General features: G+C 63.8%; 4 protein-coding genes across 4 annotated transcripts in view; 3 read left to right on the top strand and 1 right to left on the bottom strand.

The window, feature by feature from the left end:
- LMAN2 (lectin, mannose binding 2) overlaps window positions 1–15,252 on the bottom strand; it is a 23,770-nt gene extending 8,518 nt beyond the window's left edge. The window contains exons 1-2 of the mRNA XM_026858332.1: window positions 15,247–15,252; window positions 7,336–7,339 (exon numbers count right to left, since the gene is read on the bottom strand). The gene's annotated coding sequence lies outside the window, so the exon portion shown is untranslated. The remainder of the gene's footprint in view (window positions 1–7,335; window positions 7,340–15,246) is intronic.
- RGS14 (regulator of G protein signaling 14) lies at window positions 55–7,734 on the top strand. The gene is made up of 15 exons (XM_026858529.1): window positions 55–90; window positions 890–977; window positions 2,224–2,378; window positions 2,491–2,583; window positions 3,118–3,261; window positions 3,422–3,571; window positions 3,761–3,881; window positions 3,970–4,094; window positions 4,170–4,373; window positions 4,479–4,555; window positions 4,732–4,858; window positions 5,142–5,223; window positions 5,401–5,459; window positions 5,676–5,790; window positions 6,107–7,734. Exons 1-15 carry the CDS (start codon window positions 55–57, stop codon window positions 6,340–6,342), a joined length of 1,812 nt encoding a protein of 603 aa, XP_026714330.1. The 3' UTR covers window positions 6,343–7,734.
- SLC34A1 (solute carrier family 34 member 1) lies at window positions 8,966–14,019 on the top strand. The gene is made up of 14 exons (XM_026858325.1): window positions 8,966–9,227; window positions 9,315–9,387; window positions 9,615–9,731; window positions 9,890–10,072; window positions 10,506–10,634; window positions 10,710–10,853; window positions 10,964–11,075; window positions 11,163–11,358; window positions 11,712–11,807; window positions 11,923–12,022; window positions 12,282–12,449; window positions 12,843–12,959; window positions 13,126–13,250; window positions 13,357–14,019. Exons 1-14 carry the CDS (start codon window positions 9,183–9,185, stop codon window positions 13,909–13,911), a joined length of 2,160 nt encoding a protein of 719 aa, XP_026714126.1. The 5' UTR covers window positions 8,966–9,182; the 3' UTR covers window positions 13,912–14,019.
- LOC113485271 (alpha-2C adrenergic receptor-like) lies at window positions 14,641–15,884 on the top strand. The gene has a single exon (XM_026858331.1). It carries the CDS (start codon window positions 14,772–14,774, stop codon window positions 15,882–15,884), a length of 1,113 nt encoding a protein of 370 aa, XP_026714132.1. The 5' UTR covers window positions 14,641–14,771.
- Window positions 15,885–15,938: the final 54 nt, after the last annotated feature.

Here is a 15,938-nt window from a genome sequence, read left to right as displayed (position 1 = left end):
GAAGGTGCTGGGTGGCACAGGCAGGTCAGAGCTGTGTGGGTGTGGGCAGCAGGGATGGATGAGGAAGAGCAAGGAGCTGGCAAGATAGGGGTATATGGGGCTGGGCTAGTGGCAGGCAGGGCTGGGATGTGTGGGGCTGGCGTAAGGGGCATGGCAGCAGCATGTGGTGTGGTATAGCAGGGACAGGCGGGGGTGGGATATGGGGGCTGGGGTGTGTGGGGCTGGGCTGGGAGCAGGCAGAGGGTGTGTGGGACAGGCTGGGGTGTGTGTGGGTGGGGGGCACTGGCCAGCCAGGTCGAGGGCACCACTTCAATGTGGCCCCAGGCAGGTGATGAGAGGCAGTGCTGTGCAGGGTGTGCTTGGCTGGGCTCTGACTACAGAGGCTCTGCCCATCTCCCTGCTTGCTGTGGGTCCTGGGGTACCGCATCCCCGTGGCTGGTATCTGGGACGGCACTCTGTCCCCGTTTTGGGGCATCTGCCCTCAGTAGCCCCAGGCCCCAAGGAAGGAGGGAGCAGGCAGTTTGCCTGCCTGGGGCTGTGGTTGTCCTTCCTTCCCTCCCCTCCTCCCCTCCTCTTCCTGTGCCGAGGAGGCTGCTTCTCTACTCCCCGGGGCAGTGGTGGCAGGGTTACATCTGATAGCATCTGCCCTTTCCCAATTGCTGGCCTTGCCCCAAGGCAGTAGAAGCACAGGATGTGGGAGAAAAGTTGCCCACCCCTTGCAAGCACCAACCCCTACTCACTGCCCCCGAGTTGGGAGCCCCATGTTTTGCCTTTGCCATGGGGCAGCCATCCCAGTTGCAGCAAACACCAGAGCAGTGTTTGCCGGCAGCCCGTGTCCTTTGCTCCTGGGTTCCGACTGGGCTTGCCCTGATGTTGCTGCCTGCTCCAGTACCGCTCCACCGGGCTGGCAGCCGTCGTGTCACCCCTCTCACGTCTCTTCTCTCCACCCCCGCAGGGCCCGGCTGTGTCAGATGGAGGTAAGGCTGCTCTTTGCTCTGGGACGGGAGGCCAGCATCATCTTCAGGGGAGGGGGAAACTCACATCCAGCCTGGCACCAGGGGCACGGAGACAGCAGAGAGCCAGGTCCTGTGTCAGCGCAGGCTGTGCCGTGGGCGGGTGCATGGCCGGGCCCCCGTAGTGCTGGCTGAGCCCTCTGCCAGGGACTTGCTGTAGCCCCCCATCCTTCCTGCACAGCCCTGTTGTGCCTGTCCCTCCCTTCTGGCTGCTCAGCTGGCACCCTTGGGTGCTGGTGGCTGAGGGGCTTCCCAGGGTAAGCAGAACCTGGGTACCAGCTAGCCCCAGGCTCCCTGAGGGAGACTGTCTGTGTGCCCACCTGTCTCATTTCATGTCAGATATCTCAAATGGCACATCCGCCCATCTCAGCCCCGCTGCAGGATCCTTCTCGCATGGGGTGCCGGTGGCTGATGCTCCCACCTGCATGCACAGGGTGTGCGCAGTTATGTCGTGTTTTGGACAGGAGGAGAAGGGTGGGGAGCCTGGCAAAGCAGCAGCTTGCCATCTCCTCTGCTCCTGCTGGCTTTACCAGAAGAGCCCTGTTTCCATACCCTTACCTTCTCTTGCAAATGACCCTCTGGTGCGCACCTGCCAAACCAGTTCAAAAGCTGGGGTTGCCCCTGGGAACTTCCATCTTTTTGATGGAGAGACTCCATTTGAATGCATGACCACCTTCCCTTTCCCCAAGGGAGGGTTTCCCCAGGGTTGTGAGCCAGGGATGACACTTTCTGTGCCCTCCTCTCACTGGATTTGTTCTTTGTTGTGGCTGGAGGAATGGAGAAAGTAAGATCAAGCACCTCTACCCATCCTCTAAGCTTCCCTCCATGCGGTGTGCCCCACCGTGTCCCCTTCCACCTGCTTTCCCTCCCCAGCTGTGTGCTTTTCCTATGCATGTGCTTTGTTCCCCTGGGAGATGAGTCACATGTGGAGTCACAGTGACACCCTGGGGAGGGGAGGATGGCCAGTGGAGGGGAGGATGGCCAGTGCTGGCAGGGAGAGCTGTCATGCTGTAAAGTGCCAGCTGTGGCATCATGGCACTCAATCCACTGAGAATGTCACTGTGATGCTCCTCACGTTCCCTACCTGAGGGCTCAACGGCTCCAGTCGGGATGGGGTGGATGAACTCACTGCAGATACAGAGGGGTGCTGGTGACGGGGAGTGACACTGGGAGACAGTCAGGCAGTGAGAACTGACCCTTTTTCTCTCAGAGTTAAATGCCTCCAGGGCCCATGGCAGCAGCCACAGTGTAAACAGCCTGCCAGGACCACCAGCCACCTGTGGCTCTGCACAGGGCTCTGTGGTGAGCTGGGCCGAATCCTTCGAGACGCTGCTGCAGGACCGCGTGGCTGTCACCTACTTCACTGTGAGTACCACAGCCCCAAACTCGGTCCCTGCTCCTGTCCGCTGCTGGCCACCGGCTGTCCCACAGCCGCAGTGCCGGCCAGGCCAGACCCTCTCTCTGCCCCCCTCTGCAGGAGTTCCTCAAGAAGGAGTTCAGTGCTGAAAATGTCTACTTCTGGCAGGCATGCGAGCGCTTCCAGCAGATCCCAGCCAGCGACATGCAGCAGGTACCGGCCTCTATGCAGCCACAGTGTGGCTGAGCCTGGGTCACACAGCTGCTGGTGCCTGCATGTCCCAGCATCCCGGCAGACCCCTGTTCTGGGCGGCTGAGCAGGCTGGGGGCTCTTGCCAGAGGAGTAAGGAGTTGGATGGATTTGCATCTGAAAAGCCACACTGGGGACCCAGGAGCAGGGCGGCTTCTCCAGCCCAGCCTGACCAGAAGGTGGAGAGTGCTGCTGGGAGGACAAAAGAGTCACAGGCAGAGATCTAGACTGGGGAACATGGAGAGAGAGCTACGTGGCTGGAGGGGACAGTTGCTACCTTGGGCTGTACCTTCATGGAGATACCAGCATGTTGTGCCCAGAGCTTAGTGCGGGGTGGGGGCGGCTGGCTCTGATGCCCATCCTGAAGCCCCCGTACCGAGCTGGTTGCACGGGGAACTTGGCCCCTCAGATAGCTCTGGGGGATGAGCCAGGGGCTCCCTACAGGGTAACAGTGAGGAGGGGGCTCCTGTTCTCAGCCTGACCCCCCTGTTTCCCCAGCTGGCCCAGGAGGCACGGCGGATCTATGATGAGTTTCTCTCCAGCCACTCAGTCAGTCCCGTGAACATTGACAAGCAGGCCTGGATTGGGGAGGACATGCTGGCCAGCCCCTCCCCAGACATGTTTCGTGTCCAGCAGCTCCAGGTACGAGCAGCACCCATGCTCCACCTCACCCGCAAGTTGTGGGCTGTGGGACCACCCCACGCCTCACCCAGCAATGCTGCTGTTGCCGGGGCCGTGCCACGGGGCTGGAGAGAGCTGTGGGTGGGCAGGGGTCTTAAGCAGACACATCCTCCCTTTGCAGATCTTTAACCTGATGAAGTTTGACAGCTACACGCGCTTTGTGAAGTCTCCACTTTACCAGGCCTGCCTGCGGGCAGAGAGCCAGGGGCAGCCCCTGCCTGACCTGCGGCCCCACTCCCGCAGCAGCAGCCCCCCACCTGACCTCAGCAAGGTGAACAGGGTGGGAAGGGGGGCACAGAGACTTGTCCCTTCACCTGAGGAAACTGTCCTGGGTCCCTTCCCTGTGGCTTGGAGCAAACCCAGCCCCAGGATGAGGACAGAGGAGCAGTCGGTGGATTGAGGAAAGGGAGGGGGCAGCATCAGATGTCCCCATGCTGAGATGTTTCTCTGTTCACCCCAGAAGTCGAAGCTGAAGCTGGGTAAGTCCCTGCCACTGGGCGTGGAGACAGCAGGCAGTGGTTCCAACCGCAGCCCCCGCCGGTCCTTCAGGAAGGGAGAGCGGCGGGAGCCCTCCTGGGCAGGTAGGTGCTGTACTGAGTGGGGCAGAGGGGCCATGCCACCCCCGAAGGGTTCCTGTGGTCCCCACCACTGTCCCTCTGTCTGTCCTAGAGGGGGGAGAAGGCGGTGGGAGTGCCATGCTATGGCGGGAGTCCCAAGGCTCACTCAACTCCTCAGCCAGCCTGGACCTGGGCTTCCTGTCCTCTGCCAACACAGCCGCCAGCCCCTGGACCGAGGTGAGTAGTTGCCGCACAGGACCCACAGCATCACGCTGCCACCGGCTGGGCTCATCCCGTCACACCCTCCCGCAGGGCCATCGGAAGAGCCTGGGGGGCAGTGAAGCAGAGCTGCCGTCTAAGTCCATGAAGTACTGCTGTGTGTACCTGCCCGATGGCACGGCCTCGCTGGCCTCCGTCCGGCCCGGCCACTCCATCCGTGACATGCTGGCGGGGATATGCGAGAAGCGTGGCTTCAGCCTCCCCGACATCAAGGTCTACCTGGTGGGAAATGAGCAGGTAGGGTGGGCAGAGGGGAGAAGGGGGTCCTGCCAGTGGGATTGTCCCCAGGCTGGGACCATGTGCCGCTCTGCTTTCTCCCTCCTGATGGTTTGGCTCTTGCAGAAAGCACTGGTGCTGGACCAGGAGTGCTCTGTGTTGGCAGACCAGGAGGTGAAGCTGGAGAACAGGATAAGCTTTGAGTGAGTGGGAGCTTCAGGGCTGATGCTGTTACCCACACATATCTGGTCCCCATCATGTGTGGCCACCCACGGTGCCCCACATCCAACCCCCCAGGCAGTCCCCAATGCCCTGGCTCTGCCCCTGCCTGTCCTGCCTGTCTGCATGCCTGCAGACAGCCTCTTCTCCCCCTCCGCAGCCTGGAAATCTCCTCCCTCAACAAGACCATCCGCATCACAGCAAAGTCAACCAAGCGCATCCGGGAAGCACTGCAGCCCGTGCTGGGGAAGTACGGTGTGAGGATGGAGCTGGTGCTGCTGCGGCGGGTGAGGGCTCGCACCTTGGTGGGGTCTGGGAGTTGGATCAGGGGCTGCTGACGGTGGGGAGCAGCGGTCTGTGCCAGGGGCAGCCTGTGGGCTCGTGGAGAGTCACCCGTGTTTGAGATGGGCTGTGTCAACTCACTGTGGGCTTGAGGGAACTGGTGGGTGTTCTCTGTGCTGTGCAGCCCATGACCTGGCAGGGTCTGGCTGGGGAGGTCATAGATCCTCAGCCAGGCTGCCTTTGCCATGCTGCAGTGAGCGTGACACTGGCTGGCTCTTCCTGTTGCAGCAAGGTGAGCTAGCTGCGCTGGACCTGGAGAAGCTGGTCAGCACAGTGGCTGCTCAAAAACTCGTCCTGGAAACGCTGGCAGGTAAAGTGTCCTCCCCCAACAAGCCGTGTCCCCCTACCAAGCCACTGCTCCCACAGAGCACCCACAGAGCTTCCTACTGGCCATGGCTCCTGCTCCCTGGGATGGGCTCCATCCTGTCAGCAGCCGGGCCAGGACCAGGGCACTGGCAGAAGGTGCTGAGCAACACTTACCTTGCAGACATGCGAGTGATGGAGAGTGCCGAGGCTGCGGCTGCCCCCTCCCCGCTCCGGAGCGAGGTGAGCTCAAGATCCCACCGCCCCAGTCAGAGATTCCCTCATGGCTGCTGCTGTGGTCCATGGGGAAGGGGTGCCCCGCTGCGACCCCTGCACACGCTGTGGGGCTGGGCAGTGGGTGCTGAGGCAGGAGCCAGGCTGTGAGAGGGTGATGGGGATGTGGGCTGAGGGAGCGCTGCCTCCTTGCCCTGTTGCTGAGGCCTGGGCTGCTCATCACAGGAGGGAAGCCCAACAGGAGCAGAGCCAGACACACTGTGGGAGATGCCTTCTTCCTTCTCCCGGCCCCAGTCCTCAGCTGCCACAAACCTGAACCGCCGCACGTACGACCTGGAAGGTGAGACCTGGTGTGTCTGAAACCTGAGGGTCTGGGGCAAAACAGCAAAACACAGGGTGAGGGACGCAGGGCCCCTGGTCTGCTGGGGATGGGTGCAGGGTCCCATGAAGCTGGGGATGGGCAATGGGGGACTTGGGGTCCCACGATGCACTAGGGATGGGTGCATAATCTCACAGGTGCTGGCATGGAGCAGGGAGAAGCTGCAGGCACTGTGTCTGGGACATGTTCAGGGTCACGTCAGGTGGAGAGGGCAGCCGAGGCATTAGGACAGGAGCCCAACTGCTGGGCTCGGGTGCATGACCTGCATTTCCCCCAGGGCTGGTGGAGCTGCTGAACCGTGCCCAGAGCTGCAGGGCCAACGACCAGCGTGGGCTGCTCTCCAAGGAGGACCTGGTCCTGCCTGACTTCCTCCAGCTCCCCGAGCAGGACAACAGCACCTGCGAGGGGTCAGATCAGCCCGATGCCCCTCACCCAGGCTCCGAGGGAAACAGCCACCCACCGCCCACAGAGCCCACGCCAGCTCAGCCTCCGGTCGACCACGAGCTCCGATGAGTCCTGCTGCACATACACACCCGGCACGTGTTGCCACCCTGGGCCATGCTGGGGTTCAACACGGGGCTCGACGGCCCCTGCCCTGCACCGCCGACACTGCCTGGACCGCAGATTCATCCACGTCCTGTCCCAAACTGTCGTGTCGTGTCACTGTGAGTGATTGAGCAGCTGCCATGCCCCACGGTGGGATCGCATCCTGGTGCATGTCAAGGGAGTCCTGTACGTAGTTTGAACCCCTGTTGTGAAGCACTTTGCAACGTCCCACACATGCCTGGCACTGTCCTACCCAGTGCCTCTGCCTGCTCTGCCTGTGGCAGAGCTGCCTGCCCAGCAAATCCTGCCTGTGCTGGGCTGGCACAGCCCCACTGACCTGGGAAAATCACCCTTCCAACCAAAAGGCATGTAGGATAGAGAGGGTGGGTGGGTGGCAAGACAGGCACCAGCCTCAGACCCCAGTGGTGTGGGCAGGCAGAGTCAGGAGAACACATGGCTGGAGCTGAGAGACGAATCTGGTCCCTGGCCCCCCAGGAACAGGGCTTCCCCCATTGTTGATGTGTGGGTCTGCCCTTCCTGAGGAGGGCCTGTGCCCCAGACAGGTTGTTACTGCCTGCGTTGCATGTGTGTGGTTGGGCCTGATCCTGCCATGATAGCACTGCCGTTGCAGAGCAGGGCACCTGGTTCCTGCCCCAAGCAGATGGAGGCAGAGCCAGCAGGTCATGCCAAAGAAGCCTTTCTCCTCCCCACAGGGAGACCCTGCATGGGCAGCTGCTGAAGCAACCTGCAGGAACAGATCCCTGTAGGTCCCCTGCCCCAGCCCACCTGGGGCTGCGGGTGCTCAGCCCTTGGGGACAGGCCTGGGGGGTGTCAGAGGTATGCAGCACCCCTGGGTGCTGGGCATCTCAGCCTGGTGTGTGGGTACCCAGCATGTGCTCAGCCTGGCATCCCTGCCAGTAGCTGTTCTGGGCTGTAACCTTAAGCCTGGCTCTGCCAGACCTGGCTGTGCCCTGTTGGGTCCCCATCCCCATCAGCCTGGTGTCCCCAGAGGTCCCAGACCGAGTCTGCGATGAAGACAGCCCCCTGACAGCAGCCAGAACATCCCTCCATTGTCTGTGCATGCTGGGGCCCTTCCTGACTGTGCCCTGGGTCACTGCTGTGTCACCACTGCCCAGACAGAGGCAGAGGGGTGGCCCAGGGCAGCCCCGAGGCTCACACAGGTATGGGGGGCATGGCCACCCAGCCCCACACTGCCATGGCCAGCTGCAGCCCCATGGCCCTGGTCAGAGCCTCACTGTGTCTCCGTGGTGCTGCTCAGTCCCGTCTGTGGTGTGAAACCTGGGGAAATAAAGAGCATTGCCTGGACACGTCTCCCTCTCCTTCCTCCTCTGCTGAGGCCAAACAATGATTTTCCCAGCAGTGATGCCTCCCCAGCCCCCTCATACCCCACAGAGCCCCCACCGGGGTCTGGGCAGGGCTCACCCAGCCCTTGGCTCCAGTGCCACCCTGCCCAGCAGCAAGGGGCAGTGCCAGGAGCTTGTTTTCCTGGCACCACTGATGATGTAGGGGAAGCTGCGGGGCCGGCATGGCCAAGGACTTCAGCCCCAACCCTGTCAATGAGTGACAGCCAGAGCTGCCAGGGCCTCACTGGGTTAATGATTGTGGGGGCAGCTGGCCAAGAGACCCCAGGCACGGGGCAAGTGCGGACACCGGCCTCCTGCCTGCCACAGCCTGGCACAGGGCTCTGTGGGTGCCACTGGCTGCACCACCCTGCCAGAAGGGTCCCCAGGGCCTGCAGAGCTCGGACACGTCCCCTGCTGTGGCACCTCCCAGACATTCAGCTCCATTGGTTTGTGACTTGGCGGAGGCTCCGTGCTGCTCCAGCAGTGGCAGGAATGTCCCCAGGCTCTCCCCGAGCACTCTGAGCTACCTGAGAGATCTCCCCTTGCTCCCCCCATACAACTACAGCTGGCTTGTCCATGGTAATGGGTCCTGGGAGTGCCCGATCCTGGAGGAACAGGGATGTGACAGCCACATGGCCCCTCTGTGCCCACTGCCCACAGGCACGGGGGCTGGAGGGGCCTTTGGCCCCTGACTGCCCCGGGCAGATGTGGACACAAGCTGGCCGGGCACCTTGGGGGTGGATGGAAACTTGGCCGGTAAACAGCGGGTAATGATAAATGGCATCGAGGAGGTGGTGACGGCAACACTGTTGTCACACTGCTCCTGCCCCCCCAGCATCGCACGTGCTGGGAAGATGCAGGCTCTGCCCCACGCAGCCCTCGCAGTGCTGCCGGCTGCTCCACGTTGAGCCGCTGGCACAGGCTGAGCCGGGCCACGTGCCACCGTCACTGTCAGCGATAGGACACAGGGACTGCGCTGGCGCTGACGTAACCCACTGCCAACACCCTGGCAGTGGGGATGGCAAGTGCCCTGGGCAGAGCCAGGTCCCCCACGGCTGATGCTCAGATGGCTCCGAGGATGGTGGATGTGTGCGTGGCCTCACCTCCAGTTTGGGACACCCCGGCAGCACCAGCACCAAGCCCTCTCCACCTCCTCCTGCTCCTCCTGCCCTGCTCCTGTTCCTGCTCCTGCTTCTCGTCCTCCTCCTAGTCTCTTGCAGGGGATTAAGCACCAGGCACCAAGTGATGGAGAGCTGAGGCTGCTCCCGCATCACCCCTCAGGCACTGGGCTCCAGCACTGCCCTGGCTTTGCTCCCTACCACGCTGGCTACCGCTGGCCCAGGGGTGATGCCAAGCCTCGGGCAGGCGAGGCGGGGTGTGCTGGTGGTGATGTACCCCGGGGGTGTGTGCCCCATCCTGCCCCGGGGCTGCAGCTGACGTGGGATGCCGCGGGGTTACCCATTAACTGCAGGAATTTCTGGGGAGGAGGTGAGCAGCAAGCAGAGGCGAGGGGCAACGTGGGGCTCCTTAGACTTTGCTCTTGGCGTGTGTATAAAGGGCCACAGTGCCCCACAGGCCGCTTTGCTGGAGGGACACGTGGATGTGGCATGTGGACATGGCGCTGCCCTGAGTGCCCGGACAGCCCCAGGTGAGCAGGGCCCTGGTCGGGGGGGGGGTCCCCTCCCCATGTCCCCTGCCTGCCCTTGCAGGAGCCCACTGGGGTGGCACGGCGGTGGCTGGTAGCCCAGAGGACCACCAGGTGATGGAATGGTGCTCCTCAGTGGTGACAGCACTGCAGGGATTTGGGGAGCCAGTGGCTGTCGGCACGGCACAGCCGTGGCTCCACCGTGGTGACGCGCGGCCGCCTCTGCTCAGCCTCAGCGGGAGCAATGCTGCCCTACCAGAGGGAGAGCCCGGCCCTGCCCCGCTGCCCGGTGCGGGGAGGAAGGGTGGTGCACGGGCCCCAATTCACCTACTGCCCCAGCCCCCAAGGTAGGTGCTCCCAGCCCTCCTCATCCTCCCCTTCCTCGCCCCGCCGGGCTCAGCTCTGCTCCTGGCCAGACCCTGGCCCAGGCAGTGCCTGGCTCTCCTCTGCCACAGCGGGGGTCCCTGTGAGACAGGGCCGTAACATGCGTGTCCCCTCTCCCCAGCTCTGCACCGGCTGCCGGGTGCCCACACCTGCCCCTTCGCCGTCGGTGCAGTGCCTTGCCCTGACCATGGCTTCCCCTGCCCCGGCTCCCCGGGGCGCCTGGCCGAGGGCAGGGAGCGGTACGAGCTGGACGTGCTGCCCTGGCAGGGACCCCGGCTGGGCTTGGATGAGCTGCAGAAGCCAGGTGAGACCCCCGGCAGTGGGCACACAGCACCCAGGTTGGGGAGTACCCCCAGAGACCTGTCACAGGCACTCAGGAAGGCCTCAGGGTGCCAGGAGAGCCCCAACTTTGTCCCTGGGATTGGTGGCAATTCCTCCCCACTGCTCCATGGTGCCAGTCCTTGTGCTGGCACCTCAGCCAGATCCCCAGCATGGCAGGCTGCCTGCCAGCAGGGGAGACCCCAGCAACCCGGGGTGCCGGGGGTGGAGCCGAGGGGTGAGGGGGTGGTTGGCACAAGCTGATCCAGGGTGGGAGGAGATGGAGGGGACCCGGGGAGTGGTGTCATCGCTGGGGCAAGAGCCCCAGCCTGCACTGGAGGATGGCACAGGGCTGCGGGGTTCCGGCAAGCAGGGCCATGCCACAGCCGGCATTTAACACTCTCTCTTGTCTTGCGCAGAGCTGGGGTGCTGGGCCAGGGTCCAGTCCATCTGTGTCTCCCTTCTCAAGGTGCCCCTGATGTTTGGGTTCCTGTATCTCTTTGTGTGCTCCCTGGATGTGCTCAGCTCTGCCTTCCAGCTGGCCGGAGGTAGGGTGGCAGGGGCTCCTGGGCAGCTGGTGGCACCCACTGTGCCAGCACCCTGCCGCTCGCACTCTCTTGCAGGCAAGGTGGCTGGAGACATCTTCAAGGACAACGCCATCCTCTCCAACCCCGTAGCCGGGCTGGTAGTGGGCATCCTGGTGACTGTGTTGGTGCAGAGCTCCTCCACCTCCACCTCCATCATCGTCAGCATGGTCTCCTCGGGGCGTGAGTGCGCCTGCGGGGCTCCTGGGGACCTGAGGCTGGGGGGACAAGGTGGCTGGATGGAGTCACCCTGAGCTGAGCCATGCAGGGCTAGCAGATCTCTCTGTCCCCAGTGCTGGAGGTGCGCTCTGCCATCCCCATCATCATGGGCTCCAACATTGGCACCTCTGTCACCAACACCATTGTGGCCCTCATGCAGGCTGGCGACCGCAGTGAGTTCAAACGGTGAGAGCTGGTCAGGGCAGCAGGGAATTGGGGGGCTGGGAGCTGCTCCCCAGGGGCTACCCCATGCCGATGGGCTCCTCCACACAGGGCCTTTGCTGGTGCCACAGTGCACGACTGTTTCAACTGGCTGTCAGTGCTGGTCCTGCTGCCTCTGGAGGTGGTGAGTGGGTACCTGCACCATGTCACCCGCCTGGTTGTGGCCACCTTCAACATCCGCAGCGGCAAGGATGCCCCCGACCTGCTGAAGATCATCACAGAGCCCTTCACCAAGCTCATCATCCAGGTCTCCTCAGCCGTGGTGTCCCCCAGCGTGGTGTCCCCAGGCTGGTGGTGGTTGTCCCCCAGCATTAGTGTCCCTCATGCTAGTAGTGATGTCCCCAGCACTGGTGTCCCTTTAATGGTGGTCATGCCCAAGTGTCTCTAGGCTGGCAGTGGTGTCCCCAGGCTGGTGGTGGTTGCCCAGCACTGCTGTCCCAGGGCTGATGGTGATGTCCCCAGCACTGGTGTCCCTTTGATGGTGGTTGTATCCAAGCATCCTCAGGCTGGCAGTGGTATCCCCATCCCAGTGAAGGCTGTCCCCAGGCTGTGGGTGCTGTCAGCCCCCAATGGCCCTCTCCAACGTGTGTGCTGTTGCAGCTGGACAAGTCAGTAATCACGGGCATTGCAACGGGGGATGAGAGCCTGCGCAACCGAAGCCTCATCCGTGTCTGGTGTGGCCCTGCACCCCCACAGGTGAGGGCCCCATGGCCCTGTTGGGGCCACCAAACAATCCCACAGAGTGTGTGTGGTGGGCAGGGGCTGGCTTAGGATGCTGTGGAGCTGGCTGCAGCCCATCCTCTCCCTACAGACAGCCACTGTGGAACTTGGGTCCCCCCTGAACTGCACAGTTCCCAGCCACTGCAGCACTAAGGGCATTGAGAGCCTCCACAATGTCACCAGACAGAAGTGTGAGTGGGTGTGGGGGGCTTGGGCAAGGCTGGGGGGCTTGGGCAAGGCTGGGGGACATGGGGCTGGTGAGGTGCAGGTGGGGCTGTGGGGCTGTATGTGGAATGGAGAGGTGCTGGACGTGGGGCTGGAGACATGATGTGGGGCAGGGCTGGGAGATGTTGGGCTGGGGTCCAGATGTGGGGCTGTTGGGGAGTGGGGCAGGTTTGTGAGTGGGGCTGGGCTGGCCCCAGCCCCTTGCTCAGCCGTGCTGTGGGGCAGGTGAGCACCTCTTCACCGACACACCACTGCCTGACCTGGCCGTGGGGCTGGTGCTGCTGGCTGGGTCCCTCATCGTGCTCTGCACCTGCCTCATCCTCCTGGTCAAACTCCTCAACTCCCTGCTTAAGGGCCAGGTGGCCAAAGCCATCCAGAAGGTCATCAACACTGGTGAGTGGGACAGGGACTGCTGTGGGGTGGGTGGGATGGGACTCTTCCTGCCCCACGGCCACCCAGCCCCATCCTCATCCTCACCTGCCGTCCTCAGACACATCCCTGGCTGTCCCTAACCCCCATCCCTGCCTGACTCCCATGCCCCCGCCTGCCCCTGATTCCCACTCTGTTTATTGCTGTCATGGCCTCCTGGTGTCCACATCCCCTTTCCTCAGCCATCATGGCCACCAGCCACCAGGCTGGCCCCATAGCCCCAGCCTGACCCCATACCCACAGCCTGGCCCCACAGCCCCCTCCCCAGCACCACGTAGGGGCGCCGGGCTGCTCTCAGCTGATGTGTCCATGCCCGTGTCCATGCCTGTGTCTGTACTTGTGTCCATGCCGTGGCAGACCTCCCGCACCCGCTCAGCTGGCTCACCGGGTACTTTGCCATGGTGGTGGGTGCTGGGATGACCTTCGTGGTGCAGAGCAGTTCTGTGTTCACCTCGGCCATCACACCCCTGATCGGTGAGTCCCAGCCATGCCTGGTCCCCTGCCATGTGCTGGTCCCCTCCACCATGGCCCGTGGGTGCTAGGGTGTTTGGAGGGGTGGAAGGAGCCATCCCTCCTTGGAAGAGTGTGGGGATGGTGCTGGTGAGGAGCGACGGGACGGGATCGGGTGCCTCTCCTGCAGGCCTGGGGGTGATCAGCATCGAGCGTGCTTACCCACTGACCCTGGGCTCCAACATTGGCACCACCACCACCGCCATCCTGGCCGCCCTGGCCAGCCCAGGGGACAAGCTGGCCAGCTCCTTCCAGGTACGGGCAGCCTGAGGCCAGGACTGGACTGGTGGGGGGCACCAGGCAAGGCGGGGACTGGGGGAAGCCCCACGTGCCTGGCCCAACCGGGATGCCACCCCTGCAGATCGCCCTCTGCCACTTCTTCTTCAACATCTCCGGCATCCTGCTGTGGTACCCGCTGCCCTTCACCCGCCTGCCCATCCGCATGGCCAAGGCGCTGGGCGAGCGCACAGCCAAGTACCGCTGGTTTGCCGTGCTGTACCTCATCGTTTGCTTCCTCCTGCTGCCCTCCCTCATCTTTGGCATCTCCATGGCGGGCTGGCGGGCACTGGTGGGGGTGGGCACACCCTTCCTTGGCCTCTTCTTCTTTGTGGGGCTGGTGAATGCGCTGCAGGCGCGCAGCCCTGGCCACCTGCCCAAATGGCTGCAGACCTGGGACTTCCTCCCTGCCTGGATGCACTCGCTGCAGCCCCTCGACCAGCTCATCACCCGGGCCACCCTCTGCTGCACCGACCGCTGCCGCAGTCCCGAGGGCTGGGAGGAACGCGAGGGCCCTCCCCGTGACAAGGCCAGGCTGGGGCTGGACAACCCTGCGCTCTCCTACTCCGAGGAGGTGCCCAGCCCCGCCATCCGGGTGGGCTCCCCTCGCCCACCCCTGCACAGTGCCACCCGGCTCTAGCCGGCACCGCACATCCAGGCCACTGCTCCCGTGGCCACTCAGTTTCCACTATCCCCTCTCAGCCGGTGTCTAATAAACGCCAAGCGCCCGCTCCCCGGGTGTGTGTCTCTTCTGCTCCTGTCTCTGCAAACCCCGCCAGAGCCGCAGCCGGAGCCACAGGTGCTAGACACCCACCATCTACCCCCGTGTCCATACAGCACCACTGCACAGCCTGGCCCTGTACGAATGCCCAGCGCTGGGGATGCACCAAACGTGCTGCCAGTGCTGTGGGGGCACTTGCTGACAATGCTACAGCTAAACCCCACACCTGCAGTTTGCAGCCAGCCTGTACCCACGTGTCGCAGGCAGCATCTTCTTCCACCTGCCTCATCCCTGGAGGGCTGAGCCTGCAGGTTCTGTGCTGCACCACTCTGTGCCCCGGCAGTGTGTTGCTGAGCCGGGCACAGCACAGGGCAGCAGGTTGTTGACTGGACATGGTCAAACAGTGTGTGCAGCCTGCCAGGTACCCCAACACCCATGGCAGAAGCCCACCTGTCACGGTGACCCTGGCAGGAGCCCTTTAAGTGTTGGTAATAACTGCTTCTCCCACTGCCCACAGATGCTTGGCCTCCTGCCAGCGATATCAGCCTGTCCCTCCCTCCCTCCTTCCCGCCCGCCCTCCTCCCGGGCTGGGACCAGCGGAGCCAGCGGGGCTGCCGTGGGAGCCGCTCTGGGGCTCCCGGCACAGCCGCTGCCCCGTGTGCGTAGCTGGGTGGCCACCGGGCCAGGACAACCTCCACCTTGTCGCCGGACCACGTCAGTACTGGAGCAGTGGTGGCTGGGACGTCCCTCCCGGGACTCAGCGATGCCGGCACTGCACCATGAGATGCGGCGGGGCTGGTGAGCGGGGCGCACGGCGGGGGGCAGCCCCATGGGGCTTCATCTGCCTGAGGGGCCAGGCCAGCATGGAGCCAGCCAGTGCCCTTCCCAACACCTCCGGTAACGACAGCGGTGCTGGCAGCGCCCCACACTCGCCTGCAGCCACGGGGCTCATCTTGCTGGCTGCGCTGGCTGTCCTGTTGGCCACACTGGTGGGCAATGCGCTGGTGGTGGCGGCCATCTCTACTAGCCGGGCTCTGCGGGCTCCGCAGAACCTCTTCCTGGTGTCCCTGGCCTCAGCAGACATCCTGGTGGCCATCCTCGTCCTTCCCTTCTCACTGGCCAACGAGGTGATGGGCTACTGGTATTTTGGTGGCCTGTGGTGCAGCCTGTACCTAGCGCTGGACGTGCTGCTCTGCACAGCCTCCATCGGGCACCTCTGCGCCATCAGCCTCGACCGCTACTGGGCTGTCACACGGGCGGCCCGGCTCAACCTGCGCCGCAGCCCCAGGCGGGTGAAGGGGATGATCGGGGCAGTCTGGGCAGCGGCAGCACTGGTGGCACTGCCACCACTCCTGTGGGCCCAGCCAGGGGGGCGGGAGTGCCAGCTGAGCCAGGAGACCTGGTATGTGCTGGCCTCCTGTGCCGCCTCCTTCTTCGCCCCTTGCCTCGTCATGGTCACCGTCTACTGCCGCATCTACCACCTGACTGCCCGGCGGACGGCAACCCTCCTCGCTGCCCGCGCCCCGCGCCCCACTGGCACCAGCAAGAAGGGGCCGGGGGTCGGGATGTTGGGCTGGCGGCACCGGAGCCAGCACCAGAGCGTGTCACTGTGCCGTCAGCGGCTGGTGCGGGCACGGGAGCGGCGCTTCACCGTCGTGCTGGCTGTGGTGATGGGGGCCTTTGTGCTGTGCTGGTTCCCCTTCTTCTTCACCTACAGCCTGGGGGCGGTCTGTGGGGAAGGGTGCCGTGTCTCCAAGCCACTCTTCAGCTTCTTCTTCTGGATCGGCTACTGCAACAGCAGCCTCAACCCCCTCATCTACACCCTCTTCAACCGGGACTTCCGCGCCGCCTTCCGCCGGCTCCTCGCCATCCCCCGCCGGCACCGCACCTAGGGCACGGCCAGGATGCCGGGGATGTGGCCCCTGGCCCCACTCCGTCCTGGCAGC

Source organism: Athene cunicularia (assembly GCF_003259725.1).
Source record: "Athene cunicularia isolate RWA chromosome 13 unlocalized genomic scaffold, athCun1 chr13_part1, whole genome shotgun sequence".
NCBI classification, from domain to species: domain Eukaryota; kingdom Metazoa; phylum Chordata; class Aves; order Strigiformes; family Strigidae; genus Athene; species Athene cunicularia.
Note: the sequence above shows the minus strand (reverse complement) of the source record. Positions and strands in the feature narration are given on the sequence as shown.

What these genes read in the sequence shown, in the direction of transcription:
- RGS14 (XM_026858529.1), top strand. Translation starts at nt 55, where the DNA reads ATGGATGAGGAAGAGCAAGGAGCTGGCAAGATAGGG. An exon ending in TGGCTGTCACCTACTTCACT is followed by an intron (nt 2,379 to 2,490) that starts GTGAGTACCACA and finishes CCCCCTCTGCAG; the next exon opens with GAGTTCCTCAAGAAGGAGTT. An exon ending in CCCCACCTGACCTCAGCAAG is followed by an intron (nt 3,572 to 3,760) that starts GTGAACAGGGTG and finishes TGTTCACCCCAG; the next exon opens with AAGTCGAAGCTGAAGCTGGG.
- SLC34A1 (XM_026858325.1), top strand. Translation starts at nt 9,183, where the DNA reads ATGCCGCGGGGTTACCCATTAACTGCAGGAATTTCTGGGGAGGAG. An exon ending in GAGTGCCCGGACAGCCCCAG is followed by an intron (nt 9,388 to 9,614) that starts GTGAGCAGGGCC and finishes GCCTCTGCTCAG; the next exon opens with CCTCAGCGGGAGCAATGCTG. An exon ending in GACCGCAGTGAGTTCAAACG is followed by an intron (nt 11,076 to 11,162) that starts GTGAGAGCTGGT and finishes TCCTCCACACAG; the next exon opens with GGCCTTTGCTGGTGCCACAG.
- LOC113485271 (XM_026858331.1), top strand. Translation starts at nt 14,772, where the DNA reads ATGAGATGCGGCGGGGCTGGTGAGCGGGGCGCACGGCGGGGGGCAGCC.